Consider the following 18,830-nt stretch of genomic DNA (forward strand, 5'->3'; position numbering starts at 1 on the left):
ATATTATATTTGCGTTAATGGCTCTTCTTCGCCTCCATGGGTCAGACAGACAGAAACGAATAGTCCAGTCAAGATGAGCTCTGAGCTTGCTCTTGTTGCAGGACCCTGCTTGCTGCTGCTGTCGTCTCTGCTTCTGCAGCTGCAGGCCACGGCATGGGAAGACAAGGATTTCTCAGCTACTGCCCGCCGTCGCGGTGCAGCGAGCATGGCCCCGAGATCAGGTTCCCTTTCCAACTTGAATCCAACAATACTACACCATCCTCATGTAGCGTACCATGCATGAAGCTAGCATGCTCCGGCCAAGACACCATCTTAGATAGCAGATACTCGTACCTTGGAAGCCCATACAAGGTGACCGCCATAGATTACAAGCATACTACCCTCACCATCATCCCTATCGGAGACTTGGATTCATGTCCGCTTCTAAATTCTGTACCACTTCCTTCTCAGCCACTCCATTATCATTATCACGGTGCAAACTGGAGCTCTTGCGACATATACAATTGGGGTTCTGCAGCCCTAGTAAGCTGTTCTCAAGAGTTGACACAAACTGATATCCCTTCCACTCATATTGCTGGCCCAATCTCTTGCCTGTCCACCAACTCAACTCACTTCTCCTATTTGGTGGCTTATGATGTGCCTACGTGTCTTATTCCAATCCAGTGCGAGGTCATCTCAGATGGCCCCATTCCGATACCATATTTTTACTCTGGCCATGCCTCGCTCACCTTCAGGCAAAGTGCAGAAAGAATCCTCAATTTTGCTGACACGACGGTCTATTGGAGATCCTTCGCAAACCCAGCCGCTTACAATTGCTCACAGTGTGAACAACAAGGCCGACGCTGCGCATACAGCTCACAAAGAAATCAAACATTCTGCATGCGTCGAGGTATTTTTTTCAAACCCGGTAAATCCCTTTACAGCAGGCACCGTCTTTTTCCTGCAAGTTTTACAATTTTCAGTTTACAATCCACTCATATGAATGCTAACTAGTAGTATCTGATTGTCAATAGCCAGCAAAACACACATGAGCGTCACATACACTTCATCTTAATTCCAAACGTGGTTGCTCAAAATGTAGAGGCTAAATAAAAAGCTTTACCAACCTCATCGTAAGATCACTGGCATGGCGGCATTCACTTCTGGGAGCCCATCATCGAGTTACAACTTACAACAAGATTTATGGCTGCCATCCTTCTTGTACTGGAGGTGCAATATATAGTAGTGTCAAGGGCGTCAAGGCCCCTGGTAGCTGGACCGCGGCTACGTAATTCGTAGCCGGAATCCGTCTTCTCCGGCGAGGTTTTACCCCTCAGCCGTAGGTTCAGGTTTGGGAGAGAGAAGAGGAGATTAGGTGAGTGATTCTTGATTTTTTCTCCACAGTGCCGAATACAAGACTCAAAAATAGTCCACAGACTGAATCGAACATGCCTACAATTAAGGAAGAAACAAGGAAACTAATCCCTTCTTTCTAATCTTAGCCACTCCCGGTGGCTTCCTCAGCTGTGCGCTGGGCGCGCTCTGTAGCGCGGCGCACGTCACGCGCGCGACGGCGTCTCGCGTACGTGCGGCCCCACATGACATCTCCCCCCTCATCGAGAGCCAGCTCGTCCCCGAGCTGGAAGTCGGGGTACTTGGCGATGAAAGCGTCGGCGTCTTCCCACGTCGCCGAAGCTGGGGACTCTCCCTTCCATTGGATCAGCAGCTGGCGCACACCACGTGCGAGGCGCGTCTTGACGGCTCGTTCCGGCTCCGGGACCACGGCACCATGGTGAACAGCAGGCAGGGGCGGTGGAGCATCCGGCGGGGAGCCATGGAACTTCTTGAGGAGGCCGATGTGGAAAACGTCGTGCAGACGAGCTCGGGGTGGCAGAGCGAGGCGAACCGCGACGTCGTTGATGAGCTCGGTGATGCGGTAGGGCCCGTAGAAGCGGGGCCTCAGCTTGCCGGCGACGGTCTGTGGCAGTGAAGATGCCGCGCGCTGCCTGAGGCGTAGTAGGGCCCAGTCACCCACCTGGTACGTGACATGGCGATGTGCCTTGTCATAGTGGCGCTTCTGGGTCGCCTGTGCTTGTTCAAGGCGGCTGCGAATGTCAGCGAGGAACTTATCCCGCTCTTCCATGGTCTTGGCGACGGCGGCCACCCTGGTGTCTCCGGGCTCATATGACCGGATGGATGGGGGATCGCGGCCGTAGACGACGCGGAACGGTGTGTCCCGCAGTGACGTTTGGTAGGCGGTGTTGAAGACGTACTCCGCCCACGGAAGCCACTGGAGCCACTGCCGCGGTCGATCACCAGTGAGGCACCGCAGGTACATGACAATGACGCGGTTGGCGGACTCTGACTGCCCATCTGACTGTGGGTGAAAGGCCGTCGTCATGTGCAACTTGGTACCCACCAACCACATCAGCTCGCGCCAGAAGTGGGAGGTGAAAACCGTGTCCCGGTCCGACACGATGGACTGTGGCATGCCATGGAGGCGAACGATGTCGGCGAAGAAGGCCTGGGCGACGGTCTCCGCGGAGTACGGGTGAGACAGGGGGATGAAGTGGCAGTACTTGCTGAACCTGTCCACCACCGTCAGAATGACTGACTTGCCCCGGACGCGTGGTAGCGCCTCGACGAAGTCTAGGGCGATGTCCGTCCAGACTCCTTGTGGCACGGGCAGCGGTAGAAGAAGGCCAGCCGGATGTAGATGCTCCGACTTGTAGCGCTGGCACGTAGGGCATGCCCGCACCAAATCCTGCACGAGCTGTTTCATGTTAGGAAAATGAAAATCACGCCGCAGCCGGTGCAGCGTGCGCTGGACGCCTTCGTGTCCTTCCTCGTGGACAGCCGCCATGAGCTCCGGCAGCAGAGGCGAGGCCGGGGGAATGTACAGCCGCCCGCTGTACTGGATCATCCCGTCCACGGCCGCCCACGGCAGAGCTTGGGAGCCCGAGGTGAGCTCTTCATGCATGGCGACGAGGGCCGGGTCAGTGGTTTGCGCGTGGCGGAGCCTGTCGACGAAGTCAAAGCGTGGGGCCGAGAGCGCCAAGATGGTGCCATCCTCCGGTGTGTCCCGGCGCGACAGCGCGTCCGCTACGGCATTGGCATGTCCCGGCTTGTACTCGACGGTGAAGTCGAACCCGAGAAGCTTCCCCACCCAGTGATGCTGAGGAATCGTCGCGAGCCTCTGATCGAGCAGGTACTTGAGGCTGTAGTGGTCGGTCTTGACGACGAAGCGGCGCCCCCACAAGTACGGCCGCCAGTGACGTACAGCGTGCACGAAGCCGATCAGCTCACGCTCGTATGCTGCGAGCGCGCGATGGCGGGGTGCCACCGGCCTACTGAAGAAGGCAACAGGGTGGCTGTCCTGGACGAGCACCGCTCCGAAGCCATGAGACGAAGCGTCGCATTCGACGATGAAGGGCTTGGAGAAGTCCGGCATGGCGAGCACCGGGGCGGTGGTGACTGCTGCCTTGAGCGCGTCGAACGCCGTTGCGGCCTCCCCTGACCAGGAGAAACTATCTTTCTTGAGGAGGGCGGTGAGGGGCGCGGCGATGGCGCCGTAGTTGTGCACAAACTTGCGGTAGTAGCCCGCCAAGCCGAGGAAGCTGCGGACTGCGCGCGCCGAGCGTGGCGCCGGCCAATCCCGCACAGCCTGCACCTTGGCCGGGTCCATGGCGACGCCCGCCTCAGAGATGACGTGGCCGAGGTACGCGACGGACGCGCTGGCGAAGGCGCACTTGGCGCGCTTGAGGAAGAGCTGGTGCCGCTGAAGCTCGCTGAGGACGGCGCGGATGTGGCGCAGATGATCCGCCCAGGTCTTGCTGTAAATTAGTATATCATCAAAAAACACAAGAACGAAACGGCGAAGGAACGGCCGAAGTACGTCGTTCATCAGAGCCTGGAACGTCACCGGGGCATTGCACAGCCCGAACGGCATGACGAGGAACTCGTAGAGGCCGTCGTGGGTATGGAACGCGGTCTTGTGAACGTCGGCCGGCCGCATCCGCACCTGGTGGTACCCGGAGCGGAGATCTAGCTTGGTGAAGAAGCGCGCCCCGTGGAGCTCATCGAGCAGCTCGTCGATGACGGGGATCGGAAACGCATCCTTGACCGTGAGCGCGTTGAGGGCGCGGTAGTCGACGCAAAAGCGCCACGATCCGTCCGGCTTCTTGACGAGGAGGACCGGGGACGAGAACGCGGAGTCGCTGCGGCGGACAATGCCTTGCTCGATTATGGCGGCACATTGCAGCTCCAATTCATCCTTGTGAGCCGCCAGGTAACGATAGGGGCGGACGGCCACTGGCAGCGCACCCGGCTTTAAGACGATGCTGTGGTCCCGAGCGCGCTGTGGTGGCAGACCGGATGGCTCGGCGAAGACCCCTTCGAAAGAGGCCAGCAGCCCATCGAGAAGGACCTCCGAGGCTGCTATGACGGCGACAGTCGGCTCCGGGCGCGCCGCCACGTCGGACCAGCGAACCTCCATGCCGTGGCGCGAGAACGACATGGTGCGCGCCGTGAAGTCCCATGTTATCGGCCCCAGGGTAACCATCCATTGGGTTCCCAGAACGAGATCGTATCCCGCCAACGGCATGACGAAGAGGTCCACGTGGAACTCCTCTCCATCGATGGTGATCGGCGCCTGTCGGAGCACGCCCGGGCACTGGATCTTCTCGCCATTGGCCACTGTGGCCGTGAGGCGCGGCTTGGGCTGGATGGCCAGGTTGGTGCGGCGCGCCGCCTCCTCGGCGATGAAATTGTGGGTGGAGCTGGTGTCGAGGAGGGCGGTGAGGGTGACCGCGCCCAGCATCACCCGGACTTGCATCGTGTCGCAGATCGGGACTCCTGCGACCGCCTGCAAAGAGAAGACAGGGGCCTCCCCATCTTGGTCCGCGTCCAACGCGGCGTCCTCGGCGTCGGTGAGCGTCACGCCGTCGATGTAGAAGATGCGGCGGCAGACCCGGTTATGGCCACGGGAGTACTTTTCGTCGCAATTGTAGCACAGCCCGAGGCGGCGACGTTCCGCCTGCTCCTCCTGGGAGAGGCGTTTCACCGGTTTGGCCTCCATCTTGGCCACGGGTGCGCTCGCCGGCGGTGCAGGGAGCGCGAGGCGCTGGGGCAGTGCCGGCAGCAGGCCGCGGGGCGCTGGCCGGGCGGGAACTGGAGCCGGCTTGTCGAGCTCCATCAACTCAACTTGACGGGCCAGGCTCATGGCGGCCGCGAGCGACTGCGGGTTGTGAATCCGCACAGCGTGACTCAGCGGCGGAAGGAGTCCCCCCGTGAATAGCTGGACCAGCTGGGCTTCCTGCAGTGGACCGGCGCGTGGTAGGAGCGCCTGGAAGCTGTTCTGGTACTCCTTGACGGTACCCGTGCGCCGGCACTCGGCGAGCTCGAACAGCGGCGCTGAGCGCAGGGGCGGTCCAAAGCGCAGGTGGAGGAGGTCCTTGAAGCGATTCCATCTGGGAGTACCCTCGTCCTCCTGGAGTTGGATATACCACAATTGGGCCACGTCCTCCAGGTTGTATGAAGCCATCCATACTTTCTCCTCCTCCATGATGCGTTGTTGATGGAAATAAGATTCACATCTGTTGACGAAGATCAGGGGATCGGTCGTGCCATCATAGCGGGGAAAGTCCATCTTCTGGAACTGTTGGCAACTTTTTTGACAAGTTGACAAGCACGATCGCAGCACCTTAAGCTTTGCGGTGATCCTAGAGTCGCCAACCACCTCGATCTAGCAAAGAGCTAAACCTAGATGGGTTTTGATAACTAAACCGGCTAATGGAGCCGATTTCTAGATAACTACCCGTCTCGTGGGCAAGACGGAAGGTTTTCAGGACAAACCTACAAAGAGATGTTGCACTCTCGCAGCGGCGGCGGACGGTTTACGGCGCAAACCGACAAAGATGGACAAACTAAGAGAAAACTAAAAGCAATATGAAAAGAACGATTCGATTGATTGATAGTAGATTGTTTTTTACAATGAACCGGCCTTGTCCCTTATATAGGGGTTGGTCTTGCCCTCTACAGGCCCTTCTCCACGTCCAACTCGGGGTAGAAACCAAAGGAAACCCGAAACATGCCTTCCCGAGCAAGGAAACCTCGAAACCCGACGCAACAGAATCGGACTTGGGCCTGCCGGTCAAACCGGCCACATACCGCCGGTCTGACCGGCCTTCAACCGGCGGTCTGACCGCCCAACACACGGCAGTCAGACTGGCCTACCTCGAAGGAAACCGGTAGACTTCCAAATTTTGGCAATATTTCCTATTTTAAGCCTAGGTGCCAAATTTGGGTGTAAACACATGCCCCCCTGCCTTTTTGATGAACGACGTGAATCTAAAAGCATAGAACATGTTTTTGGTCTTAGGACGATAATCCAATTACCGGCCATAGTACCTCCTAAGCGTCTTGCCAAACACTCGGGAAGTATTTCTTTAAGTATTTCCCATTGATTGCTCGCTGAAAACGCTCCCCTTGTAGTGTCTCCAAAAAGTATGCGTTCCCTCGAACAACGCCGCAAACTCGATAAGGACCCTCCCAACTAGGAGACCACTTACCGAACTCCTTAGATCGAGTACCTAAAGGCAAAATTGTCTTCCAAACCAAGTCTCCAACTTGAAACAATTTTGCTTTCACTCTCTTGTTGTACGCTTTGGCCACCCTCTTCTTCTCTTTCTCTATCTCTTCCAATGCCTTCAAGCGCTTGTCGGTGACTTCATCAAGGTTGTCTCCCATAAACGTCTCGTAATCTTCACTTGACAAATCATCTTGCTTGATATAACGAAGAGAACCAAGATTTACCTCCACCGGTAAAACGGCTTCTTGACCATAAACCAACTCAAAAGGAGTGACTTTAGTGGCACCATGTTTATATATCCTATGTGCCCACAATGCTTCAGAAAGCACCTCATGCCACCTCTTCGGGTGTTCCTCAATCTTCTTTTTTACTAGCTTTAACAATGTCTTATTACTCGACTCGGCTTGTCCATTAGCCTGAGCGTAGTAAGGAGAAGAACTCAACAATTTAATGCCATAAGATTCGGTAAAACTCTTCACTTCCTTAGACATAAAAGAAGCGCCTTGGTCCGTAGTTAATGTTTGCGGAATACCGAATCTATGAATAATATGCTTCAAAATAAAGTCAATTACCTCCGTATGAGTCATATTCTTCAAAGGTACGGCTTCGGCCCACTTGGTGAAGTAATCCGTAGCGACTAGCACGAACCTATGCCCCTTTGATGACGAAGGATAAATTTGACCAATGAAATCTAAAGCCCATCCTCGGAACGGCTATGGTTTGATTATAGGATTCAACACGGCGGCGGGCACCAATTGAACATTGCCGAACCGTTGACAAGCCTCGCATCCTCTATAATATTTGAAGCAATCATCAATCATCCTCGGCCAATAAAACCCCGCTCTTCTAAGCAACCAATTCATCTTGTGGGCCGATTTATGAGTTCCACAAATTCCTTCATGTACTTCTCCCATAGCCACTTTAGATTGATCTTTATCTAAGCACTTCAACAAGACACCATCTATGTTTCGGCGATACAAATCTCCTTCCACAAATTCCTTCATGTATTTCTCCCATAGCCACTTTAGATTGATCTTTATCTAAGTACTTCAACAAGACACCATCTATGTTTCGACGATACAAATCTCCATCAAGCAATGTATATTTGAATGCTTGCCGCCGAATTTTTCGATCAACCTTAAATGTGGGATCTTTCAAATATTGAATCAAAGGAATTCTCGAATCCTCTTCTGTATCCTGGACACAAACGTCCGAATTCACAATTAATTCGGCTTCAAAATTACTTGAAACGTGCCCCCCAGCATTCTGCCTAGAACCGGTCAGACCGGCCACACAGGGCCGGTCAGACCGCTCAGGGATGCCGGTCAGACCGGCGGCATGTGGCCGGTCAGACCGCCCCTGGTCACGGTCAGACCGGCCGTGCAACGTCGGTCAGACCGCCTCTGGTCCCCAACTTTGCCAATTTTGCGCAAAAATTTAAAATCAAGCACCGGCTCTTCTAATATCAGAAATAACCCCCTTTTTACATTATAACCAGATGTTTGTTGTGCCAAGTCATTTGCTCTAGAATTATCACACCTAGCAATATGTCTAATAGCAAAATTATCAAAATTGGCAATAATATCTAAACATGAATCGAGGTACCTATTTAGTGATCCATCCAAGCACTTGTAGATCCCGGCGACTTGTTGCACCACCAATTCCGAATCACCAAAGGCCTCCACATATTTAGCTCCAACCATCTCCATCACTTGTAAGCCGAACAATAAAGCATTGTATTCGGCTTGATTATTTGTGCAATAATATTCCAAACGAACCGATGCCTCATAACACATGCCATTAGGTGAAATCAAAACTACCCCTTTGCCTTGACCTTCTTTGCAAGAAGAACCATCAAAATAAATCTTCCAAGGTATAACTTCAACTAAGCAAACCTCTCCCTCATAAGCAACATCTATATGATGGTCCACTATAAAATCACATACAATTTGGCCTTTTATAGTTTTCAATGGTTCATAAGCCAAATCATATTCTATCAAAGCATATGCCCACTTACCAATTCTCCCACTTAGAATTGGCCTTTGCAACATGTGTTTAATAACATCGGCTTGACAAGTAACTATGCATGTACTAGATAACAAATAATGCCTCAATTTGGTACAAGCATAGTATAAGCATAGACAAAGTATCTCTATAAAAACATACCTCGTTTCAGCATCCAAAAGACGGCGGCTCAAATATGTAATGATATATTCCTTGCCATCTTCCTCTTGCGTCAAAACGGCACCAATGACTTTGTCCTCGGAGGCAACATATAACCGAAAAGGCTTTCCGGCTTTAGGCGCTCGCACAACGGGTGGAGTAGATAAATACCTCTTCAACTCTTCAAACGTCTCTTTTTGTTTTGCCCCCCAAGTAAAATCGGCTTCTTTTTTCAAGCGAAGTATAGGAACAAAAGCATCGATTTTACCCGCTAGGTTAGAAATAAACCTCCTCAAATAATTCACCTTACCTAGCAACTTTTGGACCTCTTTCTTGCATGTCGGCGCTTTGAAATCATGAATTTTTTCTATCTTCTTAGGATCAATCTCAACTCCTCTCTCATGCACCATGAATCCTAAGAACTTCCCCGCCGACACACCAAAAGCACATTTAAGTGGGTTCATCTTCAAACCATACCGGCGCATCCTCTCAAAAGCTAATCTCAAATCGGCTATATGGCCTTCCATACCATCCGATTTGACAACAATATCATCAATATAGATCTCTAAGATAATACCTAGCAAATCATGAAAGATCAAATTCATTGCCCTTTGATACGTTGCACCGGCATTCTTCAACCCAAAGGTCATGACAACCCACTCAAATAAACCAACAAACCCCGGGCACCTAAAAGCCGTCTTGTACATATCCTCTTCCGCCATAAAGATTTGATTGTAGCCGACATTACCATCTAAAAAGCTAATCACCTTATGACCCAAGGCATCATTAATCATCAGGTCAGCTATAGGCATAGGATACTCATCTTTAGGAGTGGCTTTATTTAAATATCTAAAATCTATGCAAACTCTAATTTTACCACTCCCCTTCTTCTCCACTGGGACTATGCTAGAAACCCACTCCGCATAACGACATGGCCTAATAAACCCCGCCTTTAATAACCGATCAATCTCCTCTTTGACTCGGTCATATAATAAAGGATTAAAACGACGAAGTGGTTGCTTATAAGGCCTAAAACCCGGTTTAACTGGAAGCCGATGCTCAACAAGCTCACGGCTAAGACCCGGCATCTCATGGTACTCCCATGCAAAGCAATCAACATACTCTTTAAGTAGCTCGATTACCTTAACCTTATAATCGGCTTTCATGTTTTTCTGTACAAAAGTCGGCCTTGGTTTAGTTCCATCACCTATATCTACTTCTTCCAATGGATCGGCCGATGTAAACCCTTGTCCAAGCTTCTCAACTTCATCAAAATCTTCAACAGTTTCACCAATATCGTTCTTTGTAGACCGATATTCTTGCACCCTCTTTTGTAACCACTCTAAACTAGCCTCTTTACTCATTATACAAATTTATATGGCTTAGCCGTGCTACACTAGCCGGCTTTACAGAGATAGGTACAAATTTGCCATCGGAGATACTAATAAAATCATAACTAGAAAGATCCCTCCCCGATAAGCATTGGATATTCCCATGACGCCACTCAAACGTAGCATCGGCCATTGCAACTTCGGCCGATGTATCCGCTTGAACAATTTCAACATCATCGCCGTCCCATTGAATTAAACATTGATGCAAGGTAGAAGGCACACAACAATTTGCATGAATCCAACAACGACCCAAAATAACATTGTAGTTACCTTGCACATCGACGATGAAGAAAGCGGTTGGTAGCGTCTTATTTCCCACGGTGAGCTCCGCCGAAAAAATACCCCTCGCCTCCGTTGGTTCACCATTGAATCCATTGAGAATCATGTTGGTCTTCTTCAACTCATCACCCTCACGCCCCAACTTCTTGAATAGCGAATACGGCATCAAGTTCACGGCGGCACCTCCATCCACTAGCATCCTAGAGACCGGCTTCCCATCAACATGGCCTTTGAGATAGAGAGGCTTCATGTGACGGTTTGATTCATCGGGTTTCTCAAAAACCGCGTCTTTAGGACCTAATAAGAATTGGGCAACCTCGGCTTCATCCATAGCACAAAACTCCATAGACAACATACACACCATGTTGATATCCATGTCCTCCTTTGGAGACGATTTACCTTCATCAACCTATTGTCCTTCCTTCTCCTCTTCATCAATCGGTTTTGCCTTCTCTATGGATTTAGGCCTCCATACTGGTGGTGGTCGCAACTCATTGAACCTTTTATCCCTTTTCTCTTCGGCCTTTTTCTCCCTTAATTCTTGGGCCCGAAGACGTTGCAACCTTCTCTTTTGTGTAGCCGTCAAATCCTTAGGCATCCACCTAGGATTCGGCTCTGTTCCAGGAGGTAAATAATGTCCTTTATTAACCTTGTTTGAAGACGATGAAGCCCTTACATCGCCTTTTGCAACTCTCCCGTCAAACCGGCGCTGGAAACCGGTCAGACCGGCAGCAGACCGCCGGTCAGACCGGCCAGATGCGCCGGTTAGATCGACGTTAGACACACGGTCAGACCGGCCTGAGGCGTCGGTCAGACCGTCGTCAGATCGGCGGTCAGACCGGCCAGATGGCCCGGTCGGACCGGCAACATGGCCGCGGTCAGACCGGCCAGAAGGCCTGGTCAGACCGGCCGACTGCGAGGAGCTAGAACCGGCTTCGGACTTTTTACTTGGGGACTTTCCAACTCCATCTTCGGAAGGTATAGGCACATCATGGGATCCTATCTTGATGGTAATCACCTCCGAAGTCCTCTCTTCTATCTTGACGCGCTTTCCTTCCCTCTTCTCTTCATTAACCCGATTTTTACCATAAAATCGGCTTTTGTTTGGTGAAGATAAACGCTCATGAATTGGCCTCCGTGGTCCTCCCCATCCTTGGTTGAATCTCATTGGCGGCATATGATTGTACATTGGCGGCGTTGCCCCCCCTGGCATAAAGTAAGGATAAGGATAACCCGGCGGCGGCATTGGATAAGGACCCCATGACATGTCTTGTGGATGAAAATATGGAGGTGAACATGACCGTCTTGGCGAATGACCAAATCGCTCCCTAGGAGGTGATCTTGGTCTTTTCCCTTTGTTGTGATCCCTCTCACCACCTTGCCTCTCATACTTTTCCAAAAGCATATCAAAAGTCACTTTGGTCTTTCTAGGGGCCTTAGAAGTCGAAGCTTCACCCTTATTCTCCTTCCAAACGCCAATCTCCTGCTTCTTTGGCACCATCATCTTAGGCCTTGGCTCACCAATGACCACTTTCTTTCCCTTGGTAGATTCGGCTTGCTCCGGCCGAATCAACACCTTCTTATTATTGAAATTAATTGTATTCACCGGAAAAGGATCATGATCAAACTTCATCTTGGAGCCATCGGTGAATTTCAATCGTCCCTCATCTATGGCCGATTGAACCTGTCGTCGAAACACATTGCAATCATTAGTAGAGTGAGAATGAGAATTATGCCATTTACAATATGCTCGACGCTTCTTGAGAAGGTATGACATGGCCTTTAGGTAATCTAATTTGCTTCTCTTGCAAAAGATAATCAAAATCTTATCACACTTAGCCACATCAAAACTATATTTAACCTCACTTTGCCGATCTTTACGAAGAGTCGGCATTAAGTTAGAACAAACAAAAGGTTTATTTTTGTTAGTCCATGACCATTCGGCAACATAAATATCATGATCACCCTCCTCCTCACTATCACTAGCATCAGAGTAATCAACTGCATTAACATTAGGATTTTTGTCTAATGGTCTAGCAAATTTTTTATTATCTTTAACCTGGCTTTCTTGAGCCAGAGCCCTTTACATAAGTTGACTAACATCAAGAAATTGTTGGCCATCTAGTTTTTCTCTAAGAGGAGCAACTAAACCATTAAAAGCAAGACCGGCCAAATCTCTATCAGTTATATTCAAAGTATAACATCGGTTTCTAACATCTCTAAATCTCTTAATATAGTCAACAACAGATTCATTATACTTTTGCTTAACCGATGTTAAATCACATAACCTAAGCTCAGTTTCTCCAGTATAGAAATAATCATGAAATTGTTCCTCTAATTGAGACCAAGTATGAATAGAATTTGCCGGTAAAGAAGTAAACCATGTAAAAGCATTACCGGATAAAGATAAAGAAAACAAGCGCAATTTAAAAGTATCACTATTAGCCTCACCACATTGCGCTAAAAATTGACCTACATGTTCCCATGTGGTCTTACCATCTTCACCACTAAATTTGGAAAATTCGGGAACTCTATAATTTCTAGGAAACGACACATTATCATAATAATCGGGATATGGCTTTTTGTAAGCTCTAGCACGATTCCTAGTTTCGATCCCGAATCTATTCCTCATAATATCACTAATCATATCCTCCATGTTATTAGGCCCTTGTGGATTTGGTGGTGGGTTTGGTGGCCTAATAGGTTGAGTTTGTGACGCAATATGATTATATTGGCCTTGCCTAGTATCGGGAGGATATCCCCTAGAAACATCATTATAAACGTTAGAAATATGTGGGGGAATTTGAGGATTAGTGGTAGCAGTAGATACAGGAGGATCAAATGTTCTAAAGTGATACAAATAACTAGCATTAGTCATTGGATCAATTCCCTGTATCGGGACGATTGCGCCGGTCTGACCGGCTCAGGGCCCGGTCTGACCGGCGTCATGTTGCGCGGTCGGACCGGCCTGAGGGCCGGTCTGACCGGTGGGATAATACCCGGTCTGACCGGCCATCTGGCCGGTCGGACCAACGGCTGTGTCGCTGTCTGACCGGCCATCAGGCCCGGTCGGACCGGCCGTGAACGCCGCTCCGTCGGTTTTAGACCCTATTGGATCTATGGGAGATTGACTAACAGTGGTATAGGCTTTATCTTTTAATGTGTAATCATCCATAAGAGAACCTAGCCTATTCCTTAAAAACCCATCAACCTTTTCCTTAAACATTACATCTAATCTATCTTTAAAATTAACCATAGATGAATCTATTGTAGATGCAATTTGTTGGTTGATAGATTGCGATACCTCGTCATTACTTACCATGTCGGGAGCGAGTTTGGGACGTGGCCCGGGCTTGATGATCACGCCTTGACGAGTCCTAGTAGTTGCTCTCATCAACGCCTCCCGTGTGAGCTCGTTGATGTGCTCTTCCATGGCTTTACGATCCTCTCCTTCAAAGTCATCCAATGTGACCGGTATCACATGAGATGGCTCCACCTCCGTCTTAGATGATGGCTTCGTCATGGCGAAGTCGAAGTCGAGTTGACGATGAACGGATCTTGTCCCCAGCGGAGTCACCAAAAATCGTGTTGGCAACTTTTTTGACAAGTTGACAAGCACGATCGCAGCACCTTAAGCCTTGCGGTGATCCTAGAGTCGCCAACCACCTCGATTTAGCAAAGAGCTAAGCCTAGATGGGTTTTGATAACTAAACCGGCTAGTGGAGCCGATTTCTAAATAACTACCCGTCTCGTGGGCAAAACGGAAGGTTTTCAGGACAAACCTACAAAGAGATGTCGCACTCTCGCAGCGGCAGCGGACGGTTTACGGCGCAAACCGACAAAGATGGACAAACTAAGAGAAAACTAAAAGCAATATGAAAAGAACGATTCGATTGATTGATAGTAGATTATTTTTTACAATGAACCGGCCTTGTCCCTTATATAGGGGTTGGTCTTGCCCTCTACAGGCCCTTCTTCACGTCCAACTCGGGGTAGAAACCAAAGGAAACCCGAAACATGCCTTCCCGAGCAAGGAAACCTCGAAACCCGACGCAACAGAATCGGATTCGGGCCTGCCGGTCAGACCGGCCACATACCGCCGGTCTGACCGGCCTTCAACCGGCGGTCTGACCGTCCAACACACGGCGGTCAGACCGGCCTACCTCGAAGGAAACCAGTAGACTTCCAAATTTTGGCAATATTTCCTATTTTAAGCCTAGGTGCTAAATTTGGGTGTAAACAGGAACCTCGGGGGTCGGTCGTTGTGATGTTGCCCGTCAGTGCCGCCACCCGGGCCAGACGAGGAAGAGGACTTTTCCTTGTCCTTCTTCAACGTCGCGACGTCGGTCTGCAGGGCGGCGATCGTGCCGGTGAGGCTCTCGATCAGCTTGGCGAGGTCGGCGTTGGAGGGTTCCACCATTGGTGCGGTGACGGAGGTGGCTGATGGTGGAGATGGTGGAGGGCTGAGTGGTGGCGCGGCGGCTGGGAATGGAGCGGCGGCGTTGGGTGGGTCGGCGGAGCAGGAGGATGAGGATCGGCGTGACCGTGATACCAGGTTGTCAAGGGCGTCAAGGCCCCTGGTAGCTGGACCGCGGCTACGTAATTCGTAGCCGGAATCCGTCTTCTCCGGCGAGGTTTTACCCCTCAGCCGTAGGTTCAGGTTTGGGAGAGAGAAGAGGAGATTAGGTGAGTGATTCTTGATTTTTTTTCTCCACAGTGCCGAATACAAGACTCAAAAATAGTCCACAGACTGAATCGAACATGCCTACAATTAAGGAAGAAACAAGGAAACTAATCCCTTCTTTCTAATCTTAGCCATTCCCGGTGGCTTCCTCAGCTGTGCGCTGGGCGCGCTCTGTAGCGCGGCGCACGTCACGCGCGCGACGGCGTCTCGCGTACGTGCGGCCCCACATGACAAGTAGATCCTGCTGAAAGATGACCTGCTTTAGTGCATTACTGCGAAGGTCATTTTTGTTTTGGATCATAGCAAAAATCACCGAGTTGGATAATACCATAGCATATGCCATTAACATGGCCCCCGCATGTCATTCTCACATGTAATGGTATTTCTAACCGGTGCATCTTTATACTACTAATTTTTCTGTTAATATAGTGATCTCATAAAAAAGAAGAATTGGAAGCAGAAATGAACACAAGCATGATACACTGGCATGGCTGCACCTGCAAAAAATTACTGAAGAAACAAAACTTACCTGCTATCACAGATGCAATATTCCAATTGTCTGTAGCAGCAGTTCAAGGTTCGTACACAGATACTCCCTCCATGGCTCCATCCATAAATGTTTGAGGCGCTTTGACTTTTTTAAACATATTTGACCGTTCGTCTTATTCAAAAATTTAAGTAATTATTAATTCTTTTCCTATCATTTGATTCATTGTTAAATATACTTTTATGTATACATATAGTTTTACATATTTCACAAAAGTTTTTAAATAAGACGAACGGTCAAACATGTTTAAAATAGTCAACAGCGTCAAACATTTAGGGAAGAAGGGAGTAGTTTAGATAGAAGTAGGTAATTTGGTTGCTTGTATGGTACAATTAGAGTTGCAACGAGATGCTGCTTGATTGTTTACTTATTTTGATGGGTGACAAGGTTAAATAGATCTGAGGTGTGATAGACAGATGCTTTGCAACCCCTCATCTGCCTTATCCCACCCTAATAACTCAGTACTTAGCAGTTAGCACCAGCAAGATGCTTATTGTATTTGCTGAACATGACGTAGGGAGCATTTCTCATTTACAGATATATTCATATAGTTAATACACATAACTGGTCCTCAGAATCTAAAACTTAATAAGAGCAAGGTCAATAGTATAGCTAACTACTGGCTCCAAAACATCTATAGCCAATCTAATAGCCCATTCATACAATAGTTAACTATAAAAATATACTGTACCATTAATACACGGTCCCACCTCTCATACACACATAACATCTTGGAGTCCGTGTTGCAGCCGGCTACAAATCTGTAGCCCGCTTTCTTCTCTCTCTTCTCTTTTCTTCTCGATATATGGTTACAGCCGGCTTATAGCCTGCTATTGTACCTGCTCTTAAGCGCATCCCGCCTGGGGGTCTGGTTCCACTAATTGCACTATAGCAATCACTTGTAAATAACCATAAATGTTGGGGTTTACCTTTTCTTTCTAAAAAAAACTACTTTTCCTGCGGTGTGCACACGGAAAGCTTGTGTGCACAGGATACGTTCACTTAATCAAAATATCAATCAAATCTAAATTCTCTTGTTTGGTATTTGCAGGTTCACATGTCAAAGTAATTGCAGGTACTGCTCAATCCAAATCTTCCTTTGTTCAAATCAAAGTAAAAAGAAAGAAGAAAATCTATCTGTTACATACAGAGTCTTATTTTTATCTACTACTGTCATACATTCTCTTTTACACATTACAATCACCAAGTCTGGTGTCTTTATATTTTCTATCCTAATCAACGTGTCGATAGTATGCTCCTCCTTCGATTTATGTGGTAGCATGGTTTTCCCAGCATGTTCCTCTATTCCATTTTCCTGAGTTATAAGACCTTAGTATCAATAAAAGTTAGGCTATGAGACTTTGGGCAGAAAGAATGCAATGCACTAATTTCTCTCTGCATAATCAGCTACATCATCGGTTACCGCATTTGTTGTTCTTTTATCAATGGTAGCCATTGCACTTTATCTTTCACTGAAGACAAGATATAACGAAGAGATACACATGAAGGTAGAAATGTTTCTCAAAACGTATGGCACATCAAAACCCACAAGGTACACTTTCTCCGAAGTGAAGAAGATAGCAAGACGGTTCAAGGTTAAAGTAGGACAAGGAGGATTTGGAAGTGTGTACAGAGGCGAGCTACCAAATGGAGTCCCTGTGGCGGTCAAGATGCTAGAAAATCCAAAAGGAGAAGGAGACGAATTCATCAATGAGGTCGCGACTATCGGGAGAATCCATCATGCAAACATTGTCCGCCTCCTTGGCTTTTGCTCAGAAGGAACAAGGCGGGCTCTCATTTACGAATACATACCCAATGATTCGCTGGAGAAATATATATTTTCACATGATTCTAATACTTCTCAAGAACTCCTAGTACCAAGCAAGATGCTAGATATTGCTTTAGGCATTGCCCGAGGAATGGAGTACCTGCATCAAGGATGTAACCAGCGTATCCTCCACTTTGATATCAAACCTAACAACATCTTGCTGGACTATAACTTCAGCCCGAAGATTTCAGACTTTGGCCTTGCAAAGCTGTGTGCAAGGGACCAAAGCATCGTTACCTTGACTGCAGCAAGAGGCACGATGGGCTATATTGCACCAGAGCTATATTCTCGGAACTTTGGGGAGATATCTTACAAGTCAGATGTTTACAGTTTCGGCATGCTGGTACTAGAAATGGTCAGTGGAAGGAGGAATTCAGACCCAAGTGTTGAAAGCCAAAATGAGGTTTACTTCCCAGAGTGTATCTATGAACAGGTTACCACTGGGCGGGATTTGGAACTTGGTAGGGAAATGACTCAAGAAGAGAAAGAAACAATGAGACAGCTGGCCATTGTGGCACTATGGTGCATTCAATGGAACCCAAAGAACCGGCCATCAATGACAAAGGTGGTGAACATGCTAACAGGGAGGTTGCAGAATCTACATGTGCCACCTAAACCATTTTTCTCAGCTGATAGCCATCCTATAATGTAAGACTTGCAGAACATGCTGCCATAATTTAGTAAAAGAATATGTGATAGATAAACTAAATGCAATGTAATAAATGCATAGCGACAGCATGCAATGTATTCTCTTATTGTTCCATTCTATTAGCCACCTGAAATACATTCAACGATGAAATTGGAAAATTGTAGTTCAATTGCCACGGATACCTCATTCTGTTGATGTGCTTTTGCATGCCCGTGCATTTGTTGTGCTCTGTGAGTCGTCAATATGACCAATTCATGAGCCAGACGAATCTGGTGGAAAACTGGAAGTGAATAATTAACTCCATAATTTATATAGAAAAGAAGAGCTGAAATCAAATCAAAGGTGTTACCTCTGTCAATTCGAAGTGTAGGAGTCTGATCTCAACTCCCGAGAGCTGCAAACCTGAGCAGGAAGCCCTCACATAGCTAGCTTGAGGAGAGGGAGGTGGAAGCTCCGGTCTGGGAGGCGGAAACCTCGGCATGGTTAGGAGAGAGAGGTGTCGCGAGCGGCACAGAAGAGAAGGGCGGAGGTGGCTCCGGCGATCGGCCAGCGCCATGGTAGTGTGGCACTGCAGCCTGGGGGGCGGACGTTTGAGCAGCTCAGGTGGCACGTCTTCCTCGGGAACCCCACGCGCCTCCGGCGAGCCGAAGAGGCGGCGGGGTGCGCCGGCGACCGAGAAGGTGAACGACAAGTGAACCAGGAGGAATTTCCCTAGCCCCAA

The 18,830-nt window shown here is 48.9% G+C and overlaps 1 protein-coding gene and 1 long non-coding RNA gene across 5 annotated transcripts; one reads left to right on the forward strand and one right to left on the reverse strand.

Moving 5' to 3' along the window:
- Window positions 1-86: 86 nt before the first annotated feature.
- On the forward strand, window positions 87-18,290 carry LOC4326096 (rust resistance kinase Lr10). 4 transcript variants are annotated; one of them, XM_026022357.2, is made up of 4 exons: window positions 87-221; window positions 735-889; window positions 16,684-16,707; window positions 17,040-18,290. In XM_026022357.2, the coding sequence occupies exons 1-4, from the start codon at window positions 154-156 to the stop codon at window positions 18,110-18,112; spliced, it is 1,320 nt and encodes a 439-aa protein (XP_025878142.1). In that variant the 5' UTR covers window positions 87-153; the 3' UTR covers window positions 18,113-18,290. The 4 variants fall into 4 exon arrangements, with proteins under 4 accessions (XP_025878142.1, XP_066164543.1, XP_066164540.1 ...); XM_066308446.1 differs by having other exon boundaries at window positions 17,085-18,290; XM_066308443.1 differs by having other exon boundaries at window positions 154-889.
- LOC107281771 (uncharacterized) lies at window positions 16,635-18,822 on the reverse strand. The gene is made up of 3 exons (XR_001547665.3): window positions 18,459-18,822; window positions 18,292-18,378; window positions 16,635-16,947 (listed from the first exon to the last, which is right to left on the reverse strand). It is a non-coding gene; the product is annotated as an uncharacterized lncRNA (long non-coding RNA).
- Window positions 18,823-18,830: the final 8 nt, after the last annotated feature.

This window comes from Oryza sativa, chromosome 1 (assembly GCF_034140825.1).
Source record: "Oryza sativa Japonica Group chromosome 1, ASM3414082v1".
Lineage (NCBI taxonomy): Eukaryota > Viridiplantae > Streptophyta > Magnoliopsida > Poales > Poaceae > Oryza > Oryza sativa.

Excerpts from the sequence above, each read along its gene's own strand:
- LOC4326096 (XM_066308443.1), top strand. The coding sequence starts at position 154 with ATGGGAAGACAAGGATTTCTCAGCTACTGCCCGCCGTCGCGGTGCAGC. Across the intron at positions 890-16,683 it reads AACATTCTGCATGCGTCGAG|GTTCACATGTCAAAGTAATT; the intron begins GTATTTTTTTCA and ends TGGTATTTGCAG. Across the intron at positions 16,708-17,039 it reads ACATGTCAAAGTAATTGCAG|CTACATCATCGGTTACCGCA; the intron begins GTACTGCTCAAT and ends CTGCATAATCAG.